At 58.2% G+C, this 27452-nt stretch overlaps 2 protein-coding genes across 11 annotated transcripts in view; one reads left to right on the forward strand and one right to left on the reverse strand.

Moving 5' to 3' along the window:
- BRF1 (BRF1 general transcription factor IIIB subunit) overlaps nt 1-27452 on the reverse strand; it is a 71063-nt gene that overhangs the window by 2368 nt on the left and 41243 nt on the right. The window contains exons 4-16 of one of the 9 annotated variants that reach the window (XM_070592975.1): nt 25718-25749; nt 22768-22840; nt 15398-15547; nt 14194-14287; nt 12803-12929; nt 12231-12270; nt 12054-12146; nt 5711-5980; nt 4185-4246; nt 3449-3530; nt 3254-3309; nt 1851-2104; nt 357-408 (exon numbers count right to left, since the gene is read on the reverse strand). In XM_070592975.1, coding sequence (XP_070449076.1) covers nt 357-408; nt 1851-2104; nt 3254-3309; nt 3449-3530; nt 4185-4246; nt 5711-5980; nt 12054-12146; nt 12231-12270; nt 12803-12929; nt 14194-14287; nt 15398-15547; nt 22768-22840; nt 25718-25749 — 1385 coding nt within the window. Of the gene's footprint in view, nt 1-356; nt 409-1850; nt 2105-3253; nt 3310-3448; nt 3531-4184; nt 4247-5710; nt 5981-12053; nt 12147-12230; nt 12271-12802; nt 12930-14193; nt 14288-15397; nt 15548-16093; nt 19117-22767; nt 22841-25717; nt 25801-27452 lie in introns of those variants that run through there. The other 8 variants (XM_070592977.1, XM_070592976.1, XM_070592979.1 and 5 more) reach the window with 8 other exon arrangements.
- On the forward strand, nt 18732-21910 carry BTBD6 (BTB domain containing 6). 2 transcript variants are annotated; one of them, XM_008544036.2, is made up of 4 exons: nt 19270-19724; nt 19843-19933; nt 20069-20187; nt 20366-21910. In XM_008544036.2, exons 1-4 carry the CDS (start codon nt 19366-19368, stop codon nt 21396-21398), a joined length of 1602 nt encoding a protein of 533 aa, XP_008542258.2. In that variant the 5' UTR covers nt 19270-19365; the 3' UTR covers nt 21399-21910. The 2 variants fall into 2 exon arrangements, with proteins under 2 accessions (XP_008542257.2, XP_008542258.2); XM_008544035.2 differs by lacking the exon at nt 19843-19933 and having other exon boundaries at nt 18732-19724.

Genomic DNA, 27452 nt, shown 5'->3' on the forward strand with positions numbered 1-27452 from the left:
ATCCACAGTAGGATCCCCAGCACCAACCTGGCCAGAACCTGGACCTGGGCCTCGCTCCCCACAGAGGCTCTCCAATGGCCTGGGGCCTGGGCTGAAGGGGGCACAGCTCAACGTTGGCCTGTGCTGTCTGGTAGCCTCAGGCTCTGAGGCTCCCTGTGTAACAGATGCACCCCTGGGTACTTCCTCTGCCACCCCTGGGCCTCAGGATTCTCTCTGCCCGTGCCAGGCCAGTGCCAAGGCAGCAGGGGCGGCTAACGCTCCCTCCATCAGGACCCATCTTCTCAGCTCGCTTATAGACATCGTATCTGGAGTCTGCTGCTTCCTGAGGTCCCCAGCCTGGCTGTGTCACCACGTACCTCTCCCACAGCCACCTTCTTAGCTGGCTGTGTTGACACCATTGGCCTCAACCTGGAAGAAAGCAGAGCACGGTGCCCTCAGCCCAGAACGTCCCCATCGGTCAGGAAGAATGGGGCCCTGCCCAGATGTGGGTGCACACTCTCTGGTGGGGGCAAGGAGTAGGGAAAAGGGTAGGAGAGAAGAAGGGAAGGGCCTCACAGTATGTCTGTGAGCACTTGGAGAACACACTCCTCCCCTTGGCCCACAGCCCAGCCCGCCAGTGGGTCCCCAGCCAGCCAGTGGCCTGGTGGACCTGTCGCCGCCCAGTGGGCCACTGCCCCACCACCACTCATGCAAACCCACCTCTGGATCCAGCTGCCAAACCTCCCACAGCCTGGACAGCAAACACAGCACAACCCAGGGGGACAACTGGACCCCAGAGATGTGGGCTCGCCGACACCACCTTCCCTCCAACAACCGCAGGCTGAGCTGGGTGGGGAGGGCACGTGAGGCCCAAGAGCCTAGGGCTCTGGTATATACAATAAGCAGAGCAGGGGACACTGGCACTGCTGGCTGCACCTGCCCCTCTGCCTGCCCCTGTGGGGACACTGCTGACAGGCCTGGGAGATGGGCGATGTGCCGCCTCACCCAAGCATGGTCCTGAGAGGAAGGAGACCCTGCGAGGCGTGCAGAGCACCCAAGGTCTCAGGGTCCCCTGGCTGCCTCCCATGGTCTGGGAGTCCACACGGTACCCATCGAGTGACCCCAGAGTGAGGAGCAGACAGGTTCAGGGCGCATGGCCCTGCCCTAGGAGGGTAGGGCAGACCACTCGCAGTGCCCGCTTCTGAGCCCGTCAGAGGAACATCTGGACACACTTCTCAGATAAGTCACGACTAAAAATGGCAGCAAAACAGAAAATAAGGGCGGGCTGGGTAGGAGTGCAGCATCACAGCAACGCACCATCCCTCCCCTCCAGGTGACCCGCACATTCCCGCAGCATCCTGTGAGGCTGATCGCCAGCCTCTCCCCATGGCTGGGGCCACAGTGACTAGCTGCAGGGGTGGCAGACACTGTCAGGGCCCAGGGTGTGAGCTGGCAGCCGCCTGACAGCAGGCCATGGCACAGGAGGCCCTGGCCAGCCCCGCCAGGGGTGCACACCTCACTTGCCCCCCGTGCTGCCACTGGTGGCTTGCTCTCACTTCCCTGCCCCTCGGCCTCAGGAGAGAGAGCAGTGCAGCCAGGGAGGGGGCACTGGGGACCCTCCCAGGAGAGCAGGCCCTGGCTGGAGCACAGGCCTGGCCCGCCTGCTCCTTGAGACAGAACAGACCCTGACGCTGCAGGGCCTCCAAGGGCTGGAGCCCACTCCTCAGCTCCCAGCCCTGCACGTGAAGGTGAGCCACGGGCAGCGGGGGCCACGCTGGATACCAACACTGGTTCCCAGCATGTGGGGGGCAGACACCCGGCAGCCTCCTCTGCCTGCTCTGGGCTCCTGCCCAGCCCACCAGGCACGGTACCTTTTCCCCACGCTGGCCACGGGGTCAGCCCCGCTCCTGCTGGCCGGCGTTTTCCTCCGTGACAGTTTCCTGGCACTGGCCCTGTCCTCCGGCCGCACGTCCTCCCTCTGCAGGCCCCCGCCCTTGCTGTTGAGGTCCCGTAGCACACTGTAGTTGATCTTGCTGGAGATTTTCTTCTGCTCCAGCATCTTCTCGATGGCCTCCCCGGCCGTGCTGGCCTGGATTGGTTCCCGCCGTTTGCAAGACTTCTTGGGCTTGATGGAAACACAGGAGTTAGCCTCCTGTGGGTCTCGGCACCTGCAAACCTGCTAGGGGCCAGGCAGGATGCGGGAGCAGGGCCAGCAGACTCCAGGGAAAGCCCCTGTGAAGGGGGCAGGGAAGGGGGCTCAGCCATCAGGGTCTATGGGGACCCCCACCCCCAGGGAGCCAAGGTGTACGGGGTCCTGGCCCAGCCCTTCCCGGGGGCCACTGATGAGGGAAGCTAGCCTGGGCCGGCCCCAGCCTTGCCCTGCCCAGTGAGCAGGGCTCCCAGGCAGCCCTGCCATCAGCAGGGAGCAGGTCCCTAGGGCATGGGGCCAGCCTAGTGCCAGAGGGCCGCCAGACAGTGACAGCTACAAACTGCCCACAAGCCCACCACGTGGGCCCCCGGCTGTGCTGGGCCCTGGGCCACGAGAACAGGGCAGAGCAGCGTGCTCCCTGTGCCCAGGATCCATCACCCAGCAGGGTGCGACGTTCCCTGGACCTCATCCTGGGCGCCGGAGCTGCAAACCACCTAGAGGAGCCCACCCTGGGCCTGCCACCTCCTCTCCTGCCTGCCAACCTTCCCACACGGCCCCCATCGTGGGGCAGTAACACGGATCACACTGCTGGGGGTCTAAAGCCCAGCCCTGAGCTCAGGCCTCCTGCCAGCCTCCTCCCCTCCCAGGCCCAGGGAGGCCCTCAAGCAGAACTTCCAGATCATCGAGACGACCTGGCCCCTGCTCCTTCTCTGTTTCTGCTCAGTCAGGGGCTCAACTACTCCCCACTGTGGCCCCACGGTCAGACATCACAGCCCAACCACGCAAGAGCTGCTGAGCCACGTCACTGTGAGCACCCGCAGGACGAGGAAGACATGACAAGCAGGCTTTCCTGGTCACGGGGGTGGGCCGGGGCCCGGTGAGGCTGGGCAGGCCTCTTTTCCTGATTACGACTCAAGCCCAAGGCACTCGGCACAAGCCTTGAGTCCCGACCCGGCCCGCCTAGGTGCCCTCCACGAGCTGGATGGGGCGTCCGTCCACGGAGGCACAACAGCACAGGACTGGGCAGCCAGCGACGCAGCTCGGGGACCAGAGTGCACCCCACCGCCTGCATGGCCACTTGGGGTGGGGAAAGGCAGGTCTCCATGCGCACTGAGCGCACCCTACCTTGTGCTCCTTGTAGATGCCGAGCTCCTTCTCCTTTGCTATTCTTGCTTCTTTTTCTGAAAGGCCCACGAGTGTCAAGATCACTGAGGGCCCCAGGCTAGGTGGGCAGACGGGCAGGTGAGCAGGCGGGTGGGAGGGCGGGCGAGCAGGCGAGCAGGCAGACGATGGGCAGGCAAGCAGGCGGGCAGTGCTTACCCCTCTGCTCGCGCAGGTACTCAGCGTTCTCGCGCATCCATAGCTCGGCCTTCACACGGGCTTCTGCCTCATTCAGGATATACTGGGGCAGAGCACAGCGTCACACTCAGAGGGCACAATCCTTCCCCTTCATGTAAACTGGTCAGGGAGCAGGCCTCTGACCCAGGGGGACACATGTGGAGACTGGGCTAATGGCTCGTCATCGAGAGCACATGCGGGACACCTGTCATCCTCCGACTTTTCCAACGCCAGCCTCGGGGTCTGTTAACGGGCCCTGCCATGTCCCCTAGCCCCACAGCAGCTCACAAGCCTCACGGGCACAGGAGCCGGGCCCGCCAGAGTGCAGGGACACGGGTCCCGAGAAGAGACTGAGCTGAGGGTGCAAGAAGCAGACTTAGGAACAAGCGTGTGGTCTCAGGTGCCGTGTGACGATGAAATCAGGGGATAGACTTCTTGCCTAAGGGGCACAAGCGCCGCTGAACACAGTGCTGAGCCTGCAGGCCCACAACCTGGGATCTGGAGTGTGTGGCACACTTGGGGTCAGTGGGCGTCCCCATGACGAGACGCTCAATCAGACTGATCCAGGCGCAACTGGCGTTGGCCAGCACAGGCCGTCCATCCCCCGAGGCTGCAATGGCCCAGTGCAGGCTTGGGGCCCTCTGACAGGGGCCTGGGCAAGGAGACCACAGACCCTGGCCAGCCCTGAGAGGGGCGCACAGAGCAGGCAGTCACTTACCCTGTCGATCTCCAGGTCATCGATGCCGCTGAGGTCCAGTTCGCCATCCCCAGAAGCATCTTCTAGAGGGAAGGACAGCATCAGCGTCATATAGAGTGGACTTCTGGTTAACAAGTACAAACATCACCTGGGGCCTCAGGACTCAGGGGTTGTCACAAGGCTTCCAGAAACCCACTCCCCTCACCACCAGTGGGTGCTGGCACTGTGCTCTGCATGCCCACAGGGAATGGGGCTTACATCCCCCCAATACGTGGAGGAAGCAGGATGCTAATCTGGAGCGGCAGAGAAAATCCCCCAGTCCCAGTCTCTCCTGTCCTGAAGGAGCTTTTCCAGATCAGGAGAGGGCAGGTCATCCAGTTCTCTGCTCAACAAGCCCAGGAGAGAGGCCCTGGAGCCTTCGGTGATAATACGCAGGACAACCCCAAAACCTGTCGGCCACTGCCTTCCTGCCCCAGCTGAGTCAAAAGCACAACCTGCACAGACCAGAAATGGGCGCAGCCCCTCCTCTCCACTGGCACTCATCACCCGAAGGTCCTCTGCCAAGTCCTGGGATTCCCGTCACACACAGCAGGCCATCTGTGAAGCTCTCCTGCCATGCCAGCGCTCCCCTGGTGCTCAGACACACCCCTTGCGCCCCTCTGTGCTCTGCCTCACTTCACTCGCTCACTCAGCTCCAGCCAAAATGTCCTCCTCCTGCTCCAGCGTCATAGCGCCCGGCTGTCTTGAGGCCTTTGCATGTGCCCTCTGCCCATGCTCTGCAGGACATGCGTGAGCCCACATGGCAGCCCTTCATGGTCTAACCTGCCTGTGCTTAGCTGATAGGCTGTGTCCATGTCACTGTCCCTCTCCTCTCCAGACCACCACCCCAGGGCAGGCACACAGCTGCCCACTGCTATGCCTGACAGGGCATGTGACCAACATCTGAGCAGCCGAACGGCATCTCAGAGCGGCATCCACCTCACAGAGGCTCCTCACACACAGAGGCCACACCCTCGGTGCATGGAGAGGAGGCGGGGCCTGTGCTCTGCAGTGGGGACACCCAGGGAGCCCATCCTGGCAGAGAACCAGGACCTGCTCCTGGGAGTGAAACGTGATGGAACCAAATCCGCCTTCTTCCCGAAACTGCCAGCATCCCAGGTCTTCCGCAGCCAGGGGGCAACAGCTGTTTCCTGCTCAGGTGCCTGTCACTGCCGCTGCTGGAGCTCAGCAAGTGCCGACCATCTAAGCAGCAGAGACTGTACCCTCAGCCAACGCTTCCCACTAGGTTAGCCGGCGGGGGCGGTCCAGAGATGGGGACGAGCCCTGCTGGCATCTAGGATGTCAGCACACGCCAGGTCACCGACTGCTCACACAGCCCTGCAGGGCGGGGCAGGCAGTGCCCCCCAAGCCCGTCCTAGAAGGCGGCACCTTGAGGGCAGCACTTCCGCCTCGCACAGGTTGGGAGGAACGACCCAGACCTGGGAACCTCCATCTCGGCCTCAGCCCCCCAACCCCCACTGCACTCCTCCCAGGCGTGCGGCACTCACTGGGGTCACGGCTCTGGGAAGAGATGCACTCTCGGATGGAGTCTGAGATGCCCAGGCTGGCCGCCGTGGGCAATGGGCCCAGCAGGGACTCCAGGGCAGGAGGCCGGCTACCCGCCTCGGGGCTTCCTCCCGCCTCTGAGCTGCCAGGGTTGCCGCTGCCGAGGAGCTCCCGGTAAAAGTCCTTGTTCAGGTGGCTGGCAGCGGCCTCCAGCTCCTCGTCCTCCGCATCCTCCTCACCAAATAAGCTGGATGCAGTGTCCTCAACGGAGCCTAGGGACACAATTTCCCACAACACCTGTTAACCAGGCAGAAAGCCAGAGAGAGCCCGCTGCTTTTGTGGAGAGAAACACTTCTGCTCGGCTGCAAATGGCATTTACTGCACTTATTTAAACAACTGAGAATGAAAGAACCACCAAAAGATCTGCCTGGTCCCAGAGGTGCCCGACGCCCATGTGCCCAGAACAACCTCGGCCTCACCTCGCACTCCATGCAAACACTAACTCAGAATGGGCAGCAGGCTTCAACACATACCTAAAGGTGGAAGCATTTAGAAAAAAATAGGAGAAAATGTTTGTGATTTTGAATTAGGAAAAAACTTCTTAGATATGACACTAAAATCAGAATCATCCATAAAACAATGAGAAATTGGATTTCATTTCTCAATTTCAAAATTGAGAACTCTGTCCTTTGAAAGACACTGTTAAGAGAATAAAAGGACCACCCACAGAATTATTTGCAAATTACACATCTGATAAAGGATTTGTATCTACAATATATAAAAAACTCTCAAAACCCTACAAGAAGAAAACACACGACCTGATAAAGAATGGCAAAAAGATTCGAACAGAGACTTCAGGCAAGAAAACACAGGGACGTGAAATAAGCCCATGTCATCATGTCACCATGGAGATGCAGATGAAGCCATCTCGGGCCACCAATTCCCACCTAGGGAAGGGACAGCATGTGACGTCCCACACAACCCAATTCCACTCGTCAGTATTCACCCAGGAGGAAAGGAAATGAACGTCCACGTGAAGACTTGTATGTGGGTGTGCACAGCGGTCTGTGTGCAAGAGTCCCAAACTGGAAGCAATCCCACAGCCTAGGACCCAGCGGTGGGCGAGCGACCACCACTCCACCAGGGCGAACTTCTGACACCGACTCAGAACAGTCACACGGAGTGAAAACGCCCCAGGGACCCACGAGCACACACCATGTGATCCCATTTACATAAGATTCGAGAATATACGACTAATTTTGGTGTGGAAATTAATAAAAGAAACTTTAATTAAACTAGAGTCAGCAAGGCCTGTAGGGGGAGCTCTCCGCCCCATCTCAAGCAGTTAATTACAGCGAACAGGAAGAGCCCAATAACCCAGCAACCACCCAGCCAATGAGAAACACCACAGCCCAGCCAATGAGAAACGCCTCAGCCCAGCCAATGAGAAACGCCACAGCCCAGCCAATGAGAAACGCCTCAGCCCAGCCAATGAGAAACGCCACAGCCCAGCCAATGAGAAACGCCTCAGCCCAGCCCATGAGAAACGCCACAGCCCAGCCAATGAGAAACGCCTCAGCCCAGCCAATGAGAAACGCCTCAGCCCAGCCAATGAGAAACGCCACAGCCCAGCCCATGAGAAACGCCTCAGCCCAGACAATGAGAAACGCCTCAGCCCAGCCAATGAGAAACGCCACAGCCCAGCCAATGAGAAACACCACAGCCCAGCCAATGAGAAACGCCCCAGCCCAGACAATGAGAAACGCCTCAGCCCAGCCAATGAGAAACGCCACAGCCCAGCCAATGAGAAACGCCTCAGCCCAGCCCATGAGAAACGCCTCAGCCCAGCCAATGAGAAACGCCACAGCCCAGCCCATGAGAAACGCCTCAGCCCAGACAATGAGAAACGCCTCAGCCCAGCCAATGAGAAACGCCACAGCCCAGCCACTGAGAAACGCCTCAGCCCAGACAATGAGAAACGCCACAGCCCAGCCACTGAGAAACGCCACAGCCCAGCCCATGAGAAGGCGGTGCTGCCCTGAACTGCTACTTTCCTCCAAAGGCCTTTCCATCAAAACAGCCCCTCCCTGCTCCCCCTTTTCTCTATAAAAGCACCTCCCTCCTCATTCCCTGCCTTGCCATAGGTCGTGCATCCGCAATTGTGATTCTTTTGGCTATCCCTGCATAAGCTCATTTTGAGATAAAATAGCAGGCGAATTTGCTTTTTAAGGTGACACTAGTCACAGAAGGCACCTCAGTGGTTGCCTGGGGACAGGGCAGGCGGGAGGACACTTTCAGGGGTGATGCATATGTCTGCTATCTTGATCGTAATGATGGTGTCACAGGCGTACACATATGTCAAAACTCACCAAATGCTGCATTTTAGATATGTGCAGTTTGCTGTACGTCAACAATATCTTAATAAAGTTAATAAACAGTCATCCAAACACTTAATTTTAATAAAGAGTACCGTACAAAATCTTACTACAGTTTTAAGTTTCTTTCTTTTAAATGTGTTAGGAAGTACACGGTTAGCACTGAATGCCGTAAGACGGGCTTGAGAAATGTTTTCCTGGGGGAAAAAAACATTAGATTCTCCAAGAGCAGGAAACCCCCGTGGAGTGATGATCCTTCTCGACAAATCAAGTGGATCTCCGCCCCGAGGTCCCGGGCACCCCAGCCTGAGGTGAACAGGCCCGGGCCTTGGTCACCAGGTGCCCTAGACATTAGCACTCCCATCCTGCTGGCTGAGCCCTAGAATTTAGCACATCCAGAGTCCAACCAACTCCCCCCGCTTCATCACCTCCACCAGGCCGGCCTCAGGCCATTCACCTCCCAGCCCAGCTCTCACTCCTACAATCAACGCTCCCCTTAAACCTGAGTCAGACCATGTCCCTCCTCTGCTCAGGCCCTCCTGGGGCTGCCACTGTGCCCCACGTGAAAACCACAGTTCTGCATGGCCCATACAGCCTGACCCAGGACGCCCCAGGCCATGGCTGGCAGTTCTCCCACTGGCCATGCCAGACTCCCTGCTGTGCCCCACCCAGGCTGGCCTGGGCACTTGTCAGGTTCTCGGCCTGGAACATGCACCACCCCCAAACCACATGCACGGCTCCCTGACTCTTTCAGGCCTTTCCTGAAACATGGTCCTCTCTGGCCCCTTTCCATCGTATGCAGCTGCACCATGGAGCCCACTTCATTACCATGTGTGTGTCGCTGACGTCCCCACAGGAGGGCCAGCAGTGGGAGGACAGCAGTCTCTGTCCGCTTTGTCCGCCGCAGGGTCCCAGAGCCTGGTACTCTGGGTACACACCGCACATCCCTCTGAGGGAGGGCTCCCATTCAGTTCCTCACTCAGCCCGTCTCTTCCTCTGTCTTTCCTCTAAGCACTTCCAGCCCCACCCCAGCACCTCCACCAGGAACTGGACCACAGTCCTGCACCAGCCCGCCTCCCTTCTCCCTCTGGCGGCAGGGAAACACACAGAGGAAAGGGAACACCGGAGCCATGTTCCCTCCAGGCAGGCCATCCTGGGACTCCGGGCTGCGAGGTTCAAGGATGGGGTTCAGGAGGAGGAGATTTGAGGAGCAGCCCCACAACCCAAGGCGGGCCAGACCCATTCTGCTTAATCCCGAGCTCAGCACCAGACAGGCGGGAGGGGCAGGATGGCATGAAATACCCACTATCCTAACAATGCAGAAACGGTCTGGATAACCACACTGGAGTGGGCATGGATGAGGGACACGTCCCCAACAGTCTCACTGGGAGGGGAAGCATGTGAGAAGCTCAAACTGGAGCAGGAGGCGGGGTGGCCCCTGGACAGCACCAGACAGCCGTGGCCAACAATAACTTACAGCCAGGCCGGGTAGAAAGAGCCTGTTTTCTCTCGGCCAGGGCAAGAGCAGGCAGGCACTGCCTGAGAAACAGAGCACTGAAAGAAATGACACACAGAAAACCAGCGGGACCAAAACACAAACCTCCCCAATGTCCCGAGGACGGAACGCAAAAAGGCACAGTGACAGACGTGAACGAGCTTGCTTCAAGTGTTAAAGAGTAAAAGCTTCCAGTTGCATCAGAAAGCAGAGTCCAGCTCCGCCGTGGAGAAGAGGAAGACGTGACGGAGAGGCTGAGGGCAGAGCAGCCGGCACAGGGACACCACAGGGCGCATGCTCAGACCCAAGGAGGGTACCAGGCTGTGCCCAGCCCTCCACGTCACACAGAGCCAGGCACCAAAAACACGCCCGCCACAGTCGGAAAATGGCGACCACGGGAGTGGCAGCGGAGGCAGCCGACATCGGCAATCTCTGTCCAGGAGAGGTCACTGGGCAGAGAAAGGGAGGATCACAAAACCAGAGGACGTAGCAGCAAGATGACCTGACGGAGGTGGAAGCTGGAGCTGGAGCAGAGGGGGCCTCCCCCACAAGTGCCCATGGGCGTCTTGGACCAAGGAACCTGGTCACAAACACACGGTAGGTCACACAAGGGAGGGACAGCGCCAGCAACACTCCTAGTCACAACACAATAAATGGGAATTAACAATCAAATGGGGAAACCAAAGGCACCCCACGCTCCCCCAAACTTTCAACTCCCTCGACTCTTAGCGCCGAAGAGGAAAACCACCTGAGACTGTGAGCAACAGAAAGCACCTGCCAGCAGGACACAGAAGGCAGCTCAGATGACGCACAGCGGACACGCTGCCACACATGCACACAGCCACGTGCCGGAGCAAACCAGTCAGGCAGTGACTGGAAGGCCAGAACACAAGGAGAGCAGGTGGACACAGAACTTACTGACTCGGCACGCAGGAAGGCAGCAGAGTTAATAAACCAATGCAAAAGTTGGTTTAATGGGAAATCAATAAACTAGCTAGGGAAAAAAACAAAACCATGCAAAATAAGAAAGGATAAAAAAGAAAGCCTTGGAAATAATAAGTGAAAAGTATCTCAAGACACAATTGTGTTCAACTCTGTGCAAAAGGCGTTGGTGACCCAGAGGGAAAAGATGCTGCCGCGTGACAAGTGACAGGCTCACCATCCTGGACACAGGTGGGCTCGGCCCAGGGACACATGAAGATGAGGGATCGCACCTGTCGATCCCAACAATGCCCATGTCCTTTCCAAATGCTGCAGACACTGGGGCCTCAGCCCTGCCTGAGTCAGGAAGAGTCCGTGGACCCAGGATAAGGTCGCATCACGGCCCAAAGCCTGCACCGGGTGTCCGGGTGGCATGGAGGCCTTGCAGGGAAGCCAGCGACAGGCCTGTTGCCACCACCTCGACTCAGCAGGGGCCTGAAGGGCCAGGCAACTGACTGGCAGAGGGAGAACCCGGGGGCCTGGAAATCAGCAAAGAGCAGTGACAGCATCGCTCTTGGTGAAGGAGAGTTAATTACTTGGGAAATCCAGCGAGGAGCTGCCAAGCACTAAGAGAATCCTAATGTACAAGAGCACACAATGGCACCTGCACACCAGCGTCGTCCACAAACAGCCCCACGGAGGACAGCACAAGGGCAGCAGCAGGGAGGCAGTGGGGGCCCGAGGGCGTCTGCAGACAGGAAAGCCAAGCCGGAGGGCAGAGCCTGCTTCTCCAGGCTAGCGAAAACAGAGCGCAGGCTGGGGCTGGGGCTGGGGCTGGGGCGGGCGGAGAGGAGCACTTCAGGATGTGAGAACAAATGACCAAGAGCAGCCACAGAAACCTGGGGGCAAGAGCGTGAGGAGGCCCAAACCATGGCTATCCGGCGGGCATGGCTGGCGGCACAAGCACTCACTCAGCACCTGGTCCTGGTTCTGACAACCAGAGAGATGCAGGCGGCAGCCTAAACCACAGACAGGGTCCCCGGAGCACTGGGAAGGACGGCATCATGAGAGTGAACCAGAGAGAAAGGAAAACCGTGTGTGCACAAAAGATCTGCCCGAGAAGGCTTGCTCACAGCAGCTTTGCGAGGCCCAAACCGGAAGTGGGGTGCGCCTAAGCCGACCAGACGGCACTGAGGGGCAGCAGTGCAGAGGCGCTCGGGCACGCGCAGGGCCCAGCTCCCTCCCGCAGGCAGCACCCCCGGTGATGGACTGCAGCTCAGGGCAATGGGGACAGGAGATCCATCTGGAAGATTCAGCACTGATGAGCTGCCCGGGACAGCGCTGGGTCCTGGGGGAAAGGGTAGCATGGGCGGTCCTGGGGCAGTGGGACACTCGGCACAGTGCATTGGGGCTGTGGTGGGAGTGGTGCTGTGACATAGGACCATGTGGCCATGGAAGGAGGCGGTGGGGGGGTGTTGAAGGTCAGCAGGGCGAGGGGGAGATGCGCCTGGCATAGTGAAGAGCTCGGGGGTTCGGGGATGCGGCTGGACTCACCGTCTTTCGTCAGGCTGGCTAGGGCCCCCTTGGCCTTCGGCCGGCTGTTCTCTAGTTCAATCTCAATTGCATCCTGGTAGCTGGATATTTCCCCTGAAGTAATACATTAAAAGTAGAACGTAAGCACCAATTCCAACTTTCTAAGGAACCTGAAGCATCTGTGTGGTTGCTTGTTACCTTCAACTTCCTCCAGTTGTTTTGACAGGACTTGTTCAAGCTGAAAATGAAGACAAGGACGTTTCATGAAAGGATGAACGAAGCGTAAGCTGGATACCCGCCAGGTGCCCCTGCAGCCTCTTGTCACTGACCACCAGGCCCTTTGGATTCTGACACTGGCCTGGCTCGGACTCGCTCATTGGTGCTGATCATGGGGTGAAAAGCAGAACACCTGAGGATGCCGGGAGGTCGGCAGGCCCTGGAGAGGCCGTGCTGCCCCGAGAAACTGCTCTAGAAGCGCCCAGGCAGAGTCTGAGGCAGGCCCCGTGCTGATGACGCGGCTTCAGGACCAGCACAGACTGCAGCCGAGGTCAGCGTGGCACAGCCCCCAGATGCCCCAGGGCTCAGCCCCTGCACTAACCCCCGGCCACCTCTCCCCACGAGCCGTGCCTGGACTATGACCCAGTTTAGCCTTCAGAACTAAGCCACTTGTTTCGAAATAAGAACACGACACAGTAGGTCTGCAAAGAGCTACGAAGAGCTCACCAGCTGAGGGGTGAGGGGCAGCCGGGTGAGGCGCGGGGGTGGCTCACCTCCTTCATTCGTAGCTTCCTCTGCCCAGCCGTGTACGAAGGGGGGTCGCACTCCTCCTCCAAGTCGATCTTCATAAATTCGTCCACTGTCAGCTGGCTGGTGGGAGTGTCCTCAAATTCCGTGAGCCTAAAATAGAGACGCGAAAGGGGACCCGATGCCCCGAAAACAGCCATTTGAACTGGGGCCTGCTCACAAGACGGTCCCTCAGAGGGGCCTGGTGCCCTGGCCAAGCACCCCGGTCGCACTCAGCTGCGGGCACAGGCCCCGTTGCCCTCTGGCAGCCTCTCAATCCCTACTCGATCCTGCCAGGAGCTGGGGTCCCTGGGAGAAGAGGCCACGGCACCCTCACCGCTCCCACAGGGAGACTCAGAGAAGGACCTGCAGGAAAGGAGGCCAAGCCAGCAGCCTCAAGCACTCACCAGTAAGCAGGGGTTCTGTGCTGCAGTGTGCCCAACAAGGTTAATTATTTGTTTGTGTGTCTTGGGGGTTTTTCTGGTGAGGAAGACTGGCCCTGAGATAACATCTGTTGCCAATCTCCCTCTTTTTCTTTTTTTTCCTTGAGGAAGACCATCGCTGACCTAACATCTGTGCCAATCTTCCTCTATTTTGCCTGTGGGATGCTGCCACAGCATGGCTTGTTGAGCAGTGTGTAGGTCTGCACCTGGGATGCAAACCTGCAAAACCCGGGCCGCCAAAGCAGAATGTGCAAACCCAACCACTATGCCACCAGGCCCACCCCTCAACAAGGTTAATTCCTATCAGCTTGGCCAATTTCCTACATTTTATAAAATCTCCAAAATACTCAAAGAGGAACTTTTTAAAAGAATTAGAGGTCAAATAAGGAAAATAATTTTCCCTCCGTCTTTGAAAACTGTCACAGGATCCGAGCTCAGCAGGTGTCTCAGGTCGACAACAATAAAAGTATGATTATAGGTCCACCAGCAATGCCAGGCTTGCTCTGTCGCGTCACCATCTGATGGAGCCGAGCCGCAGAGACCCTGTGAACACCACACCCCAAAGCAGGCACATGCCCCACTTGGTTAAACAGACGCGGTGGCTTTCTGTTTAAGCCTGTGTCCCCCAGGGAGACCGGTCACTTGGCTGCACTGACCAAGCGGCAGGCAAGGCCACTCTCAGTGCTCGTTTCTTGAGTGTTGTAAATCAGGGCAACTTCAAAAACCACCATCGGCCTCACTTGAACTTAGAGCAAAACATGGGATGGAAAAAAGGGGCTGCTACTGTGGATGCAGTGGGTGTGGCCCCACAAGGACTGACCAAGGTGCTCGGGAGAGGGTGGGTAGTCCCTCTGCTACCTGGGCCATGCTGGGTCCTGCTGGGCCTGATGGATAGAGTATCCATGGCCCCCACACCGTGAACAAGAGCCACCCACCTTTTCCGCAGCGTGGACTCGCAGACCTTGACCACACTGATGACCTCTTTGACAGTTCTCCGGAAGTCGTGCATCCTGGCTGCCACTAGAAGTGCTGGAAAGGAACACGAAGGGGAGTTAGACACAGGACACTTCTGCTGCCACCCAGGACGGCCACGGCTGGTCCTGAGCTCAGAGGGCTAATGACCTGGGCAGTGAGACCCCGGCCTGGGTGCTGCACGCCAGAGAGCTGGCAGGCTGTCCGAGAACCCTGGGGCAATGCAGTGCTCTCTACCTTACTGTGGGCGGTGGCCAGGGGTCGTCTGCGTGACTTTCAGAACAACTCAGAGCCACGTACCCCTTTGCAGGCAACTATGCCATGATTTAAAAAAATGTAGAAAGTGCTCTATCACACATTTCCTTTCCAAATACAAGGAGAATTAAAACATACTTTCTGAAAACTTTCTATAACCCCTCAAAGCAAACGAAGCAACTCTGAGGTGACTCGTACGGGACACACCGGGTGGTGATGGAGCCAAGGGTTCTGAGAACACAGCCCAAAGTCGGGGAGAAAGGGGGTGGCCCCAGAGTGCACAGTGTCCAAAGCTGGCCAGACCCTAGGAAAGGCCAGACCTCCAGTGCAAACTGGAAAGGCAGGCTCGGAGGTGGAAACGAACCCGGCAGCGCCGATCCTGTTGGTCCCTTGGCATTCCAGGAAGATGTGGGGCCTGAGGGCTGGGGAGGGCGTAAGAGCCCCCAAGGAGACTGACGCCCACTGCCTGCAGGGTCTCCCTGGGCAGGGGCTCCAGGTCTGGGGGCTGCGTCAGACCCAACAGCATTGGGAACTGAGCAAGACTGTCTGCGGGCAGCTGCTGCCCAGAGGGGAGATCAGACAACTGCCCTCTGGTGTCCAGGGACCAACCCGAAAGGCCAGGGTGCCATCTCAGTAATGACTGGGCCCTGGGTCCACGGCAGGGCTGGCTGCACCCCAAGAGTTAAGCCCGGGATCAAGGCAGGGAGCCCAGCAGTCCCTTTGGCCTCTTGAGGGTCCTGCCCCTTCCCCCAGGACTGTGGCAGTCAAGTGTGGTGGAAGTCCGGGAGGACTGGGTTAGGGGCTGAGCACCAGGCCTGGGCAGTGGCTCTGGGATGACCCACCAGTTCAGCCTGCCAAAAGGCAGGGACAGAAACCCCCACCACAGGGGCCAGCTGGCCCAGGCCAGTGTACCTGCCCCGCAAAGGCCCGAGGGGCGCCGGCCTGTGTGCATCCAGTCCCTCTTCATCCGCTGCAGGAGCCGCAGGGCCGTCATGGACACCTCATGGTTCTTCTCGCCAAACTCCAGCAGGTGGGCGAAGCGCGGGATGTACAGGCAGGGGTCTGCGGCAGACACGGTGCATCAGTGGGCTCGCAGCCCTGGGGTGGAACACACCCAGTGGCTTCACCCCAGTCTGGGGACCCTGAGTCCTTCCGTGCAGTCTCCCTGGCCTTGCTGGAATGGTGAGCACACTGCCACGCTCGCCATGCTCCCCCTCCCCAGCCCGCTGTGCTCCCCCACCCGCACCCGCTGTGTTCCCTTTTCCCCTCCTGCTCCCCCCAGTCACCATGCTCCCCCTCCCCTACTTGCTGTGCTTGGCCCCACCACTGTGCTCCCCTCCCCATTGGGCGCCTGTGCAGGTGGCATGGGGCCCACACAGCGCACATGCCGGTGCACATGCACACGGTAGCTTGCTACCTCGTGTGGCATTTCACAGACCACCATGAAGAAGAGCATGGTTTCACACGCTCGCTGCGTTTAGAGACGCCAGCATACACCTTCTACCCTTTGCGGGTGTGCGTGTATCTCTGTAAATAATGTCCCTCTCTCACTAAGGGAAAGCCAGCGGGCTCAAGGGGGCCGTGCAGGCGCCCACACTCTGCCCTCACCAGCGCCTCCCCCATGCCCGGCTCTGGGCTAGGAGCTGAAAGACGAGGCTTCTCGGAGCTTCGAGCCCCTGGGGCGTGCAAGACCAACCAAGCGTGATGTAACAAACTCTGCTGACGATAGCGACTGCCCTAGGGGACTAAAGGAACGACACAGGGTTCTACGACAGAGAACATCAGCGGCCAGACCTCTGGACAGGGTCGTCCAGGCAAGTCTCACTCAAGAGGGGCCGTCTGGGCTGAGGCCTGAGGACCCGGTGCTGGAGAGAGCCACAGGCGGCTGGAAGGAGGCGTGCACAGAAGATCCAGAGGAGGGGCAAGGGCAGATCGGGAGGACCCTGGGAGGCACGGGGCGGAGGGGCTGGCCAGCTCACCGAGCCCCCCGACAGCAGCAGGGGCAGGAGACACAGACGCAGTTCTTCACCAACACTCAGCACCCTCCTTCTGGGCGCTGTCCCGGCCACTTCTGCCCCCCGAATCTACAAGGCCTTCGTGACTGAGCTCTCCCCTGGAAGCCCCATGAGATCCCAGAAGCACCCCTTCCAGCCCCTACCAGTCTTGGCTCACATAAAGGACCCAAGGAAGGCTTCTGAGGAAACAGATTGGCAGCAGCCCCTGAAGCAGCCTGGGTCCCAAAGGGACTGCGTGGACCTGAGTAGTACCCCTCACACGACTGTGGGGGCTGTGGCAGCAAGCGGTGCCTCTTGGTCTTGTTATATCACCAGGTTCAGCTGTGCGGCCCAGGCGGCTGCTTCCACTGATCCCCCTTCCAGGTGAGCAAACGACACAGAGAGCACACAGCACCCAAGGCAGTCAGGTTTGAGCCTGGGCAGTCTGCAGCTACAGCCTACTTCCACCGTCGGCATTTTGTTTTGGGTTGGTTTGGGCTTTTTTTGATGATTTGGTTGCTAAAAAAGATATTATTGGGAGAAAACGGATATGTTTTAAAAATAGTATCAGGGGCTGGCCCGGTAGCACAGTGGTTTGCCATTTCGGATCCCAGATGCGGACTGGCACCACTTGGCAAGCCATGCTGTGGTAGGCGTCCCACATATACAAGATGGGCACAGATGTTAGCTCAGGGCCAGTCTTCCTCAAAAATAAATAAATAAATACATACTAAATAAAAATAGTATCATTGTTAAGATTTCTAACTATTTTGAATAAAACATAAATCGCCAGGGCTATGATCAAAAGCATGTTAAAAGATCTCATCCAGATTTGCATAAGACTTTGACACTGAGTAATTCTTGAAATAGGAAACTGTCAGTTTAAAAATACTGGTAAAAATTACAACACAAATACGCCAGGAGACTGGGGTGGGAGTGGAAGGGACTGGGCATTTCAACTAGGAAAGGAAAAAAGAGAACTATAGGAGAAAGTAACAAAGATCACATGACCTATGTTAGATTCCCTAATCGGCTTGGACAAAAAAGCAACATCCAGGATGTACTGTTTACAAGAGACACTAAAAAAATAATGTAAAAAGGTCAAGACCCAATGGCTGCGCTGGGACACACCAAGCAGGGTCACCCAGAAGAGGCAGCAGTGATGTGGCAAGCAACACGAGATCCAAGGCAAGGGGGCACTGACAGGACAAAGAGGAGCACAGGATGACGGAAAGAAAACAACAATCTAACAGAAAATGAGACAGTCACAGATCTGTGGACACATGGGAACACAGCACCAACGAAACAAAGCAAAATGTGCTGCAAACAGAAATTTCCAAACCACAATAATGGGAGATTTTAACACAGTTCTCTCATACTTGACAAGCTGACTAGGAGGAACAGACACTAGTGGGGAGTTGGGTGCCATCACCACAGGCTCCATGTAACACGTGCACGTCAAATTCACTACCCTACAAAGAGTAACCATGCTTCCCCAACGCCTGTGGACCAGCAAGGACAACTGACCACGTCCTAACAGACAAAACCACCCTCAAAACATCCCAGAGATCAGAAACCTCACAGGACATGCCCTTTGACCCAGAGTGTAAAAAACTAAACATCAGCAAGAGAAAGATAAACATGGTCCCCTCACCTCCAAACAAACAGGAAATTAAAGAACAATCTTTTAAGTAACTTTACAGACTTATACGTTCAATTAAAAAAGAGTTAATGAACTAAGTAAACAGAAAATTGAGAATTAACAAAATAAAGTATTTAAAGTAGGCAAAGGAGAGTAATAAAGAAAAATAAACAAATTACCACCACCAGAAAAAGAATTTTAAAAGACAAAACCAAAAAACAGTAGGATACTGGCATAATAACATAAGACCGACCGAACGGAATGGAGAGCCCAGAAACAGCGCCCACAGGGGCCACACAATCCCGAGGGGCGGGGACCGCCACGAGAAAAGGAGCGTCCCTCCCACAAACCGGGCTGGAACACGGGCAGCCACGCGCTCAGCATGAAGACGGACCGTCGCTGACACCATTTACAAAGTCAACTCGAAATGGATTAAAGCCCTAACAGTAAGACAGGAAACCCCAAGTCCTGGAAGAAGACACGGGGGAAGAGCTTCCTGACACTGGACGTGGCAGTGATTTCTTGGATATGGCATCAAAAGCAAAGGCGGCAAAACCAAAGACGACAAATGGGACAACCACCTTAAAAACAGGAGAAAATGCTGTCGAACAACGTCGGACGCGGGATGGCGGAACCTCCAGAACGCGCCTCAACCAACCGCCCCCGACTCAGCCGCGGGCGGGGGACCAGCACAGGGTCTCCGAAGACGCGCGGGCCCCGGAGCGCAGGACAGCGCTCCCGTCGGGGTCGGGCGGCCGCCGAGCCCTCCGGCCCGGAGCATCTCGGCCCCGCGGACCCCTCGCCCGCCCCCGGGGACACCGCGCGGGAAGCCAGGCAGAGAAGGCTCTGCGGAGGGCAGCCCCACGTCGGGGTTCTGCGCGACGCTCGCGCAGCAGCGGCCGCCCGACGGGCCCTCCCGCAGCCCGCTCCTCCGAGCGCCCCGTCCCGCGCGAGGAAGCGCCCAGGCCCGCCGGCTGCCGCGGCGCTCGAGCGGGGCGGGGCCGGGCCGCGGGCACGCACGTGCTGCGCGCGAGGCGGGGCCGGGGCCGGGGGCGCGCACGTCACCCGCGCGGGGCGGGGCGGGGCCGGCGCGGGGGCGGGGCCTGGGCGCGCCGTGACGCGGCGGGACGGGCGGACGGCGCCCCCTGCGGCCGGGCTGCTGGCTGCGGGCTGCGGGCTCGGCGCCGGCGGGCGGGCGAGCGGGTCGGCCCGAGCGAGCAGGGCAGGCCGGCCGCCGCGGCCCCATGCTGCTGCCCCTGGCCTGCCTGCACGGCCGGGTGGCGCAGTGCCTGACCGCGCTCCTCGTGCTCGCAGAGCCGCCCCCGAGGCCCCGGCGCAGCGCGAGGGCGCACGGCGCAACGCCCCGGCGCGCCGAGGCCGCCCTGCCCGCGAAGATGGCCGCGGAGCTGTACCCGCCCGCCGGCGCCGCGGCCGCCACCGCCACGGACATCGCCAACAGCAACACCGCCGCCGCGGGCAGGAAGGGCCCGCCCAGCGCCCCGCCGCCCGCCCCGCCGCCGCCCGCGCCCGCGCCGCCCGCGCCGGACAACAACAACTTGGAGAGCCCCAACTGGCAGTCCTTCCACCCGACACTGCGCGAGAGGTGAGCCCGGCCTCGGCCCCGCGCCCGCTCCCCCACCCCTGCTCGGCCTTGGCTCCAGCCCTTGCGCCCTCCGCCCCCGCGCCCCGCGGCCCGAGCCGTGTGCCTCTGCCCTTTGCAGGAACGCGCTGATGTTCAACAACGAGCTCATGGCCGACGTCCACTTCATTGTGGGGCCCCCGGGCGCGGCCCAGAGGGTGCCTGCTCACAAGGTTGGTAGAGGCTAGGCCCTTTGAGCTCCCGAAGGGACCAGCCACCTTCTGAGTATGTACGGTGCTCTCCCCGGGTGTGGCAGCCGCTGGGGCAGGGAGGACCAGGGGCTCAGGGCAGCGCTCTCTCATCCACAGTATGTCTTGGCCGTGGGTAGCTCTGTCTTCTATGCCATGTTTTATGGGGACCTGGCAGAAGTCAAGTCAGAAATCCACATCCCTGACGTGGAGCCTGCAGCTTTTCTGATCTTGTTAAAGTAAGTCTGCTGCGATAGCGTGCAAGGATGGGGTGGGTCCTTGCTGCTGGTTGCCTCCAGCCAGCATTCCACAGCTTTGGAGGGGAAGTCCACAAGGACTGATGATGAGGTTGTCTCCCAGGCCCTGGGTGCCCAGTATGCCCCATGCAGCCTGTGATGTGGTCCCTGCCCTGTCTAGGTACATGTACAGTGACGAGATCGACCTAGAAGCCGACACTGTGCTGGCCACTCTCTACGCTGCCAAAAAGTACATTGTCCCAGCGTTAGCAAAAGCATGTGTCAACTTTCTGGAGACGAGTCTAGAAGCCAAAAATGCCTGTGTCCTGCTGTCCCAGAGCCGGCTGTTTGAAGAGCCCGAGCTGACCCAGCGCTGCTGGGAGGTCATTGATGCGCAGGCTGAGATGGCCCTGAGGTCCGAGGGCTTCTGTGAAATTGACTGGCAGACACTGGAAATCATCGTGACCCGGGAGGCCCTCAACACCAAGGAGGCGGTGGTTTTTGAGGCTGTGCTGAACTGGGCCGAGGCAGAGTGCAAGAGGCAGGGCCTGCCAGTCACCCCGCGCAACAAGCGGCACGTTTTGGGGCCAGCCCTCTATCTGGTCCGAATTCCAACTATGACCCTGGAGGAGTTTGCCAACGGCGCTGCCCAGTCGGACATCCTGACGCTGGAGGAGACCCACAACATCTTCTTGTGGTACACGGCAGCCAACAAGCCCCTCCTCGACTTCCCCCTGACCAAGAGGAAGGGCCTCGCCCCACAGAGGTGCCACCGCTTCCAGTCCTCCGCCTACCGCAGCAACCAGTGGCGCTACCGTGGGCGCTGTGACAGCATCCAGTTTGCCGTAGACAGAAGGGTGTTCATCGCAGGGCTGGGCCTGTACGGATCCAGCTCTGGGAAAGCCGAGTACAGCGTGAAGATTGAACTCAAGCGGCTGGGCGTGGTCCTGGCTCAGAACCTGACCAAGTTTGTCTCGGACGGCTCCAGCAACACCTTCTCAGTCTGGTTTGAACACCCTGTGCAGGTCGAGCAGGACACCTTCTACACAGCCAGCGCCGTCCTGGACGGCAGCGAACTCAGCTACTTTGGGCAAGAGGGCATGACGGAAGTGCAGTGTGGGAAGGTGACCTTCCAGTTCCAGTGCTCCTCGGACAGCACCAACGGGACTGGGGTGCAGGGTGGGCAGATCCCAGAGCTCATCTTCTACGCCTGAGCCGCCATGGGGTGGCAGGCACGTGCTGTGAGGCACGGGAGGGCTGTGCCGCGGGCCGCTCTCTGCAGCCAGGAGTGCTAGTCGCTCTGCTACCCCTTTATTCTGCAGCTGACTGCCTTAAGGCTCTCGCCATTATTAAAGGCTTCCATTACTTTGTATCTTTTTGTACGCAGTGGTGTAGCGCCAAGCTGTGAAAGAGACTCTTTCCTACACAGCCAGAGCGTCGGGTTCTGAATCTTGGCTGCTGGGCCTCATGGGCATCTCCTGTATTTGGGGTGCACGTCTCAGGTGGAGGGCAAATTTGGGAGGCACCAGGCGGCCCTGGATCCCCTCCCAGTGGCACCCACACTGCCTGCCTTGCAGGCTTTGCTGTCCCTCCCACCTTCTTAGATTCTAAGTGGTTCTAAGCTTCACTTAAGACTTGCCCTTCCTATCCAACAGTGGGGAAAAGTCCCCTAAAACAGTTCATCTTCTTAAGTGGATTTTCATAATAAAGTTTTAATAAAATGGGAGTGACATGTAGATAAATGACTAAGAGAAGTCTCAAACTGGGGTGTTGATTTCTCATATTCCTCTCTGCCATCACAGAAGGCCCACAGTGCTAACAGTGCTAAGTGGTTAAAGCAAACTGTCCCAGGGAGGCCCATCTGTCTCCAAGCCTGCCCTCTGCCAGCAGGCCAGGCTTCTACCGTTGGGGCGGACTCACCTTCCGGGTTTGCAGCTACAACACTGGAACAGGCCAGGTGTCCGGTTGTATTTGTACCTCCTAAAGCATCGCTAACTGCTCAAAGCCCTACTGGAGGACTCCAACTCGAGGGGGTGGGGTGTGGGGTGCACTCTGCTGGACCCAGGGCCCAGGCCACCCTGCAGCACCCTGCTGGCCCAGCCCCAAGAGACTATCCTCTGGGTGATTCAGGACTGCACGCCCAGCCCAACCTCCTTGGCCCCTCATGCTGCCTCCTTCGTATGAGGAAATACACTTCTAGACACAGGTGGGCAAAGTAGGGGGCAGCCCCTCTGAGCAGCCTGTTGGAACGGGCCTCTTGGGAAAGCTCTGATGAAGGCCGACCGAAGCCAGGAGAGCACCCTAGTCTGTGCGGAGGCCCTGCCTTCCCCGAGGCACCTGGCGCCAGGTGTGCTCCTCAAGAGGTGGACAGATGGCCCCCACACACAGCAGCACCCCCTTTCCCTCCATCTACACCTCATCCACACCTGCCGGGGACCGACCACAGGCCTCCTGGTTTTAAACCAGAAATGACCCCCATGCTGCTGGGCTCCTGGCAGCTCCTCGGGAGACGCGTCTTACCTTGCGGAGTCCTTGCTCTTGCATGTGACCCCCTCCCACTCCGAGCAGCTGCCCCAGGCATACCTATGGCTGGCGCGTTGATGCAGAGCTCTCTCGCCAAGAGAAGGAACGTCTTCCCCAGCACATAAACGTTCACCTGTCGTGAAGAAATCACAACTGAGAATGGAATTTGTATTTAGGAAACATTTGCTTGTTTTTCTTAAAATGCACATTCCATCATTCAAGAATCCGATGTCAGAGCCCCCTGCAGCACTGCGGGGAACCCAATGCACCCATGAGCCCAGGCGTCCTCCACTAGGCCTCCAGGTCACACCTCAGCCTGACCTCTTCGCCCTGCTGGCCACACAGCAGCCCGGGCCAGGAAGCTTGGATGTGCAGAGCAGGCACACCTGTCCTCACCTGCCCTGGAGCTCCCTCACCTGGTCAAGCCTGGCCTGTGGCTCCCTAGACAATGACCCCTTGGCCCAGTGCCCCAGAGGCCACCAGAAAAGATGCCAAGGAAAAATCACGACCTTGACGTGTGATGCATCCATCACTGGGCTTGCAGACAGCACATGTGGGTGCCTGCTACCGTCGGGACCAGGGTGCTAAAGAATGGTGCAAAGCAAGTCCCCCTCACAGCAGGAAATGGAGGGTACCTGTGGGGCCTGCCCAGCAGGAGCTGAGCCTCCACATCCAGACGGCAGTGAGCGCCCTCCACCTGATGGGCCAGTTATTCCCTAATTCCTTCTGAGACACCCCTGAAGGCTCCAGGAGAAGCCCCGATGTGGGGCTGGAGGCTCATGGAGCTTGCCTTCTGACAGGCATTCTGCCCTTGGCCTGCCCACCAAAGTGTGCATGCGTGTGTGTGCACGCATGCGTCTTCCTAAGAGCCCCCCAGCCCTCTGCTGGGTTCCTACCAGGCTCCAGCATATTGACCCCCTGACTTCATGCCTCTGTTCAGACCAGGGTAGATGAACTGACAGCCGCCCAAGGAGCTGCCCCTTCCCCCCACCACCACCTAACCATGTCCCGCAGAGGACACGCAAATAAAAGGGCCCTCTGAATGGACTTCAAATGCAAAGACAAATTCTCAAAAGGCTGTGCATACAAAATGCACACATTGGTTGCCAGAGATACTAACGTTCATTAGTATTTATTAGAAATCGTGACACTGACACTTAGTTCGAGGGTCAGTCTCCGTGAAGGCGGCTGGCCGTGGCTGGGTGTGGCCAGCCAGCCCCCCTACTCCTCTCCTGGATGGAGATGGCCTGTGGGGAGCTGTGCCCCCAAGCAAGTGAGCACCTCTATGTCAGCTGCACCATAAGAGGAACAAAAGGGGCCTCCTGCCAGGACCCTCAGGGCGCAGGGGGTGCCAGGGCCCCGCACGGCTCCACATTCACTGTGAGCTCAACACCGGGGAGAAGGTTAACCCTGGTGTGTTTATGAATAAAAACAAAATGAGACCCAAAACCTGGGTAGTCTCTTCCAATTTTAAGTCTTTCACTTGTTTCCTCTAAGCAGTTAGCCGTCGGCAGTGCGAGCTCCCTGGGTGAGGCCCTCACCCAACACAGCACGCTCCACATGCAAGGACAAGTGCACAACATCCGGCCTGGGAACACCCCGCCTGGCCCAGCCTGGGGAGACCACTCGGGGGGAAGGCACCTGCCATGGGCTCCTCCAGGCGGGGCAGCATGTGAGGCCGAGCAGGGGTGATGGCCAGCCTTGCCCACTTCCCAGCTACAGGCCACCTCACACCCAGCCCAGGGGGCCCAAGGCACAGCCCTCCACCTGCGGCATTAAAAGGTCAAACCAAATTGTCTGTGTAGGTCCAGCGTGAACGTACAGGGTTTTGTTGGTCAGCACAGTGACTTTTCCCTGGGCCCTGGTTCAGCCCAGGGGAGCAGGGACATCCACTCCAGTCGCCCTCTTCCGTCTGTACCCTGACTGGTTTCCCATTTCCAAAGTTGTCCAGTGAAAACCCTTGAGAACCCCTCTGTCTCCCTTCCAAGCGGTGCCCCAGCACTTCTGGAGGGGCCGCCCTGCACGGGCCTCACTCCTCGCCTTCCTGGGAAGTCACCAGGAGGGAAACAAGGCCATGCAGCCTTGCCCTGAACTGCATTTTCACAATTCCAATGGATTATTTTTAGCTTGACCACAGACAATTTCAGCAGGACTTCTGAGAGAGGCCATTTATAAAGACAGCTGGGAGGACAAAAGTATAGGCAGCATCTGATTTAGGTAAAAGTCTACCTGCCGGTCAGCACCAGGGGGCACTGAAGCCCTAGCACCAGGGACAGTGTGGCACCCCGGCTCGCTGGACCCCCTGTGGGGCACTTGGACCTGGACAAAGCTTTCCTCATAGGGCTGGAATTTGTGTGAATTCTGCATAAGTCCTCACACTGTAGTCATACCGCTTTTTAATGACATTCTTCCTCTTTCTGAGTCCTCAGTGGAGTGATCACTTTGGGCCCCAACCCAGGGTGGGGCCAGGCCTGCTGCAGCACTGTCACCGGGAACACAGGCAGAACCTCGCTGGCCCCACCCTGGTGCTGCCCACACCCTGTGCTGTCCCATTCACACAGGGGTCCCTCTTATTGGGTCTTTCCATTACATTCAGCCATCTGGAAACAAGAGATGCAGCAGAAAAACACTTTCCTGGTACCCAGAAAGCAAGTTTCTCTAAATAGACTGTAAATACAAGTTTTCATATTGTTTAAAATGTATGCATGTGAGTCTTTTTTTTTTTTGGTCTTTTAAAGACTCTCCTTTGCCTCGAACAAAGTTCACCTGGCTCCCTCCACTGGTTTCTGAGGCTGGCGCTGCCTGGCCCCAAGACAACACTGTGACCCCACTGTTTCCACTGCCTCCCCACCAGCTCAGTTTGCCAGTTTTAAAACAGAGACCATGCTCTTGTGTGTCCTTAGCCGGTGGACCCTCCCACCCGGGGCAGGAGCACGAGCAGCGAGGTGTGTGGCACATGCCCCAGCCCCAGCCCGCCCTGGGGAGGGACTCAGAAAGGAAATGGGTCTACCTGGAGCAGGTCGCTGAGGTCGAGGAGCATGTCTGCAAGAGAAGTCAAGGAGCATCTGCACCAGGCCCAGCGGCTCCAGCCACCTGACAAACCAGCAACAGGACCTTGTTGTGAATCTAAGCCCGGCATCCGGTCATGACGGAACAGTGAGGCGGCAACATCAGGGCTGAGCAGACCTCCTGGGAGCCCCCTGTGAACCACGACCAGGACAGGGGAGCAGAGCGGGGCCCGGGACCTTCCACACAGTCCTCAGAGTGCACGCTGCCTGCACAGAGCAGCTCCCGCACCCCAGGCGGGCCCTGCCCCATCAGGTGTCCACTGCACTGAGGGGTCGTCTGCCCGTGGCACAGCCCGGAAGTGCGAAGTGCGCGACAACACTCACTCCACTCTGGGAGCATCCACTGAGCGCCTGCAGGGCAGTGTCCTCTCCTCAGGACTCGTGATCCTGGGGGACAGACGCACAGACACTAGGCTACCCTTGGTGGCCAGCAGGCACCGCCACAGAGCTGGTGCTCAAGGGGACAGCTGTGGGGACTCTGGCATGGGACCTGTCCTCGCTCTCAGCAGATGACTAAACAGTAACCAGAATATGTCCTGAGTGATTCAAATTCAGCTGGACACATACAGAAAAATACAAAACACAAGCGCTAAGCAGACTTGTCAAATGAAGTGAAAATTCGTGTCATTCATGGGTCTGCTGTGGCTGTGAGAAGTAAGAAAGAAATCCCCTGGGCTGAATTAGAGCCCGACCAGGTGTCCCAAGGGAAATGCTGGACCCAACACTTCAAGGAGACAGGAAGTCCCTGATGCCACAGCCTCACACAAGCGGTGTCACGTGAGGTGGCGGGTGTCTGAACCGGTGTCAAAGGCCCCTGAATAAGAGGCACCCTGTCTCCCAGTCTCAGAGGGCACGCATGTCAGGCGAGCGCAGCCATGGGACAACAGAGCACACTCAGAGCCAGCCAACAAGCCAGTGAAAAGAACCAGGAAGAAAAGAAAGCCAAGTCAGGGGAAATGAAAGGAAGGCCACGCACATAAAGGAGTGGAAACCACAACATCAGAAAGACAACATGGGGCTGGCCCAGTGGCACAGTGGTTAAGAGCGCACGTTCCACTTCTCGGCAGCCCAGGGTTCACCGGCTTGGATCCTGGGTGTGGACATGGCACCACTAGGCAAAGCCATGCTGTAGTAGGCGTCCCACATATAAAGTAGACGAAGATGGGCACGGATGTTAGCTCAGGGCCAGTCTTCCTCACCAAAAAGAGGAGGATTGGCAGTAGTTAACTCAGGGCTAATCTTCCTCAAAAAAAAACAAAACAAAGACAGACAACAGAAAAAAGGAAACCAGGAGGCTCCGCCCTGTGTGATTCCAGCAGGATGATGCTCTGGCAAAGGCCTAGCCATGGAGATGGAAGGACCCATGGGTGCCAGGGACGGGGGGGTGGGGGACAGGCGGAGCACAGGGCACTTTCAGGGCAGTGGAAATACTGTGTGCGAAACCACACAGTGGACATGGGGCCTTGTCTATTTGTCACACCCAGGGAACGTACACCACCAAGAGTCAGCCCTCATGTCAACTGTGGACTTCAGTTAATAATAACATATCAATGCTGGTCCTTCAACAGTAACAGACAGCACACTAACACCAGGTGTTAACAGGGACTCTTTGGGGAGAGGAGGAGCACATGGAACTCTGCACAATTTTCCTGTAAGCTGAAAACTGCTCGAAAAAAT

The sequence above is a fragment of the Equus przewalskii genome, chromosome 25, assembly GCF_037783145.1.
Source record: "Equus przewalskii isolate Varuska chromosome 25, EquPr2, whole genome shotgun sequence".
Lineage (NCBI taxonomy): Eukaryota > Metazoa > Chordata > Mammalia > Perissodactyla > Equidae > Equus > Equus przewalskii.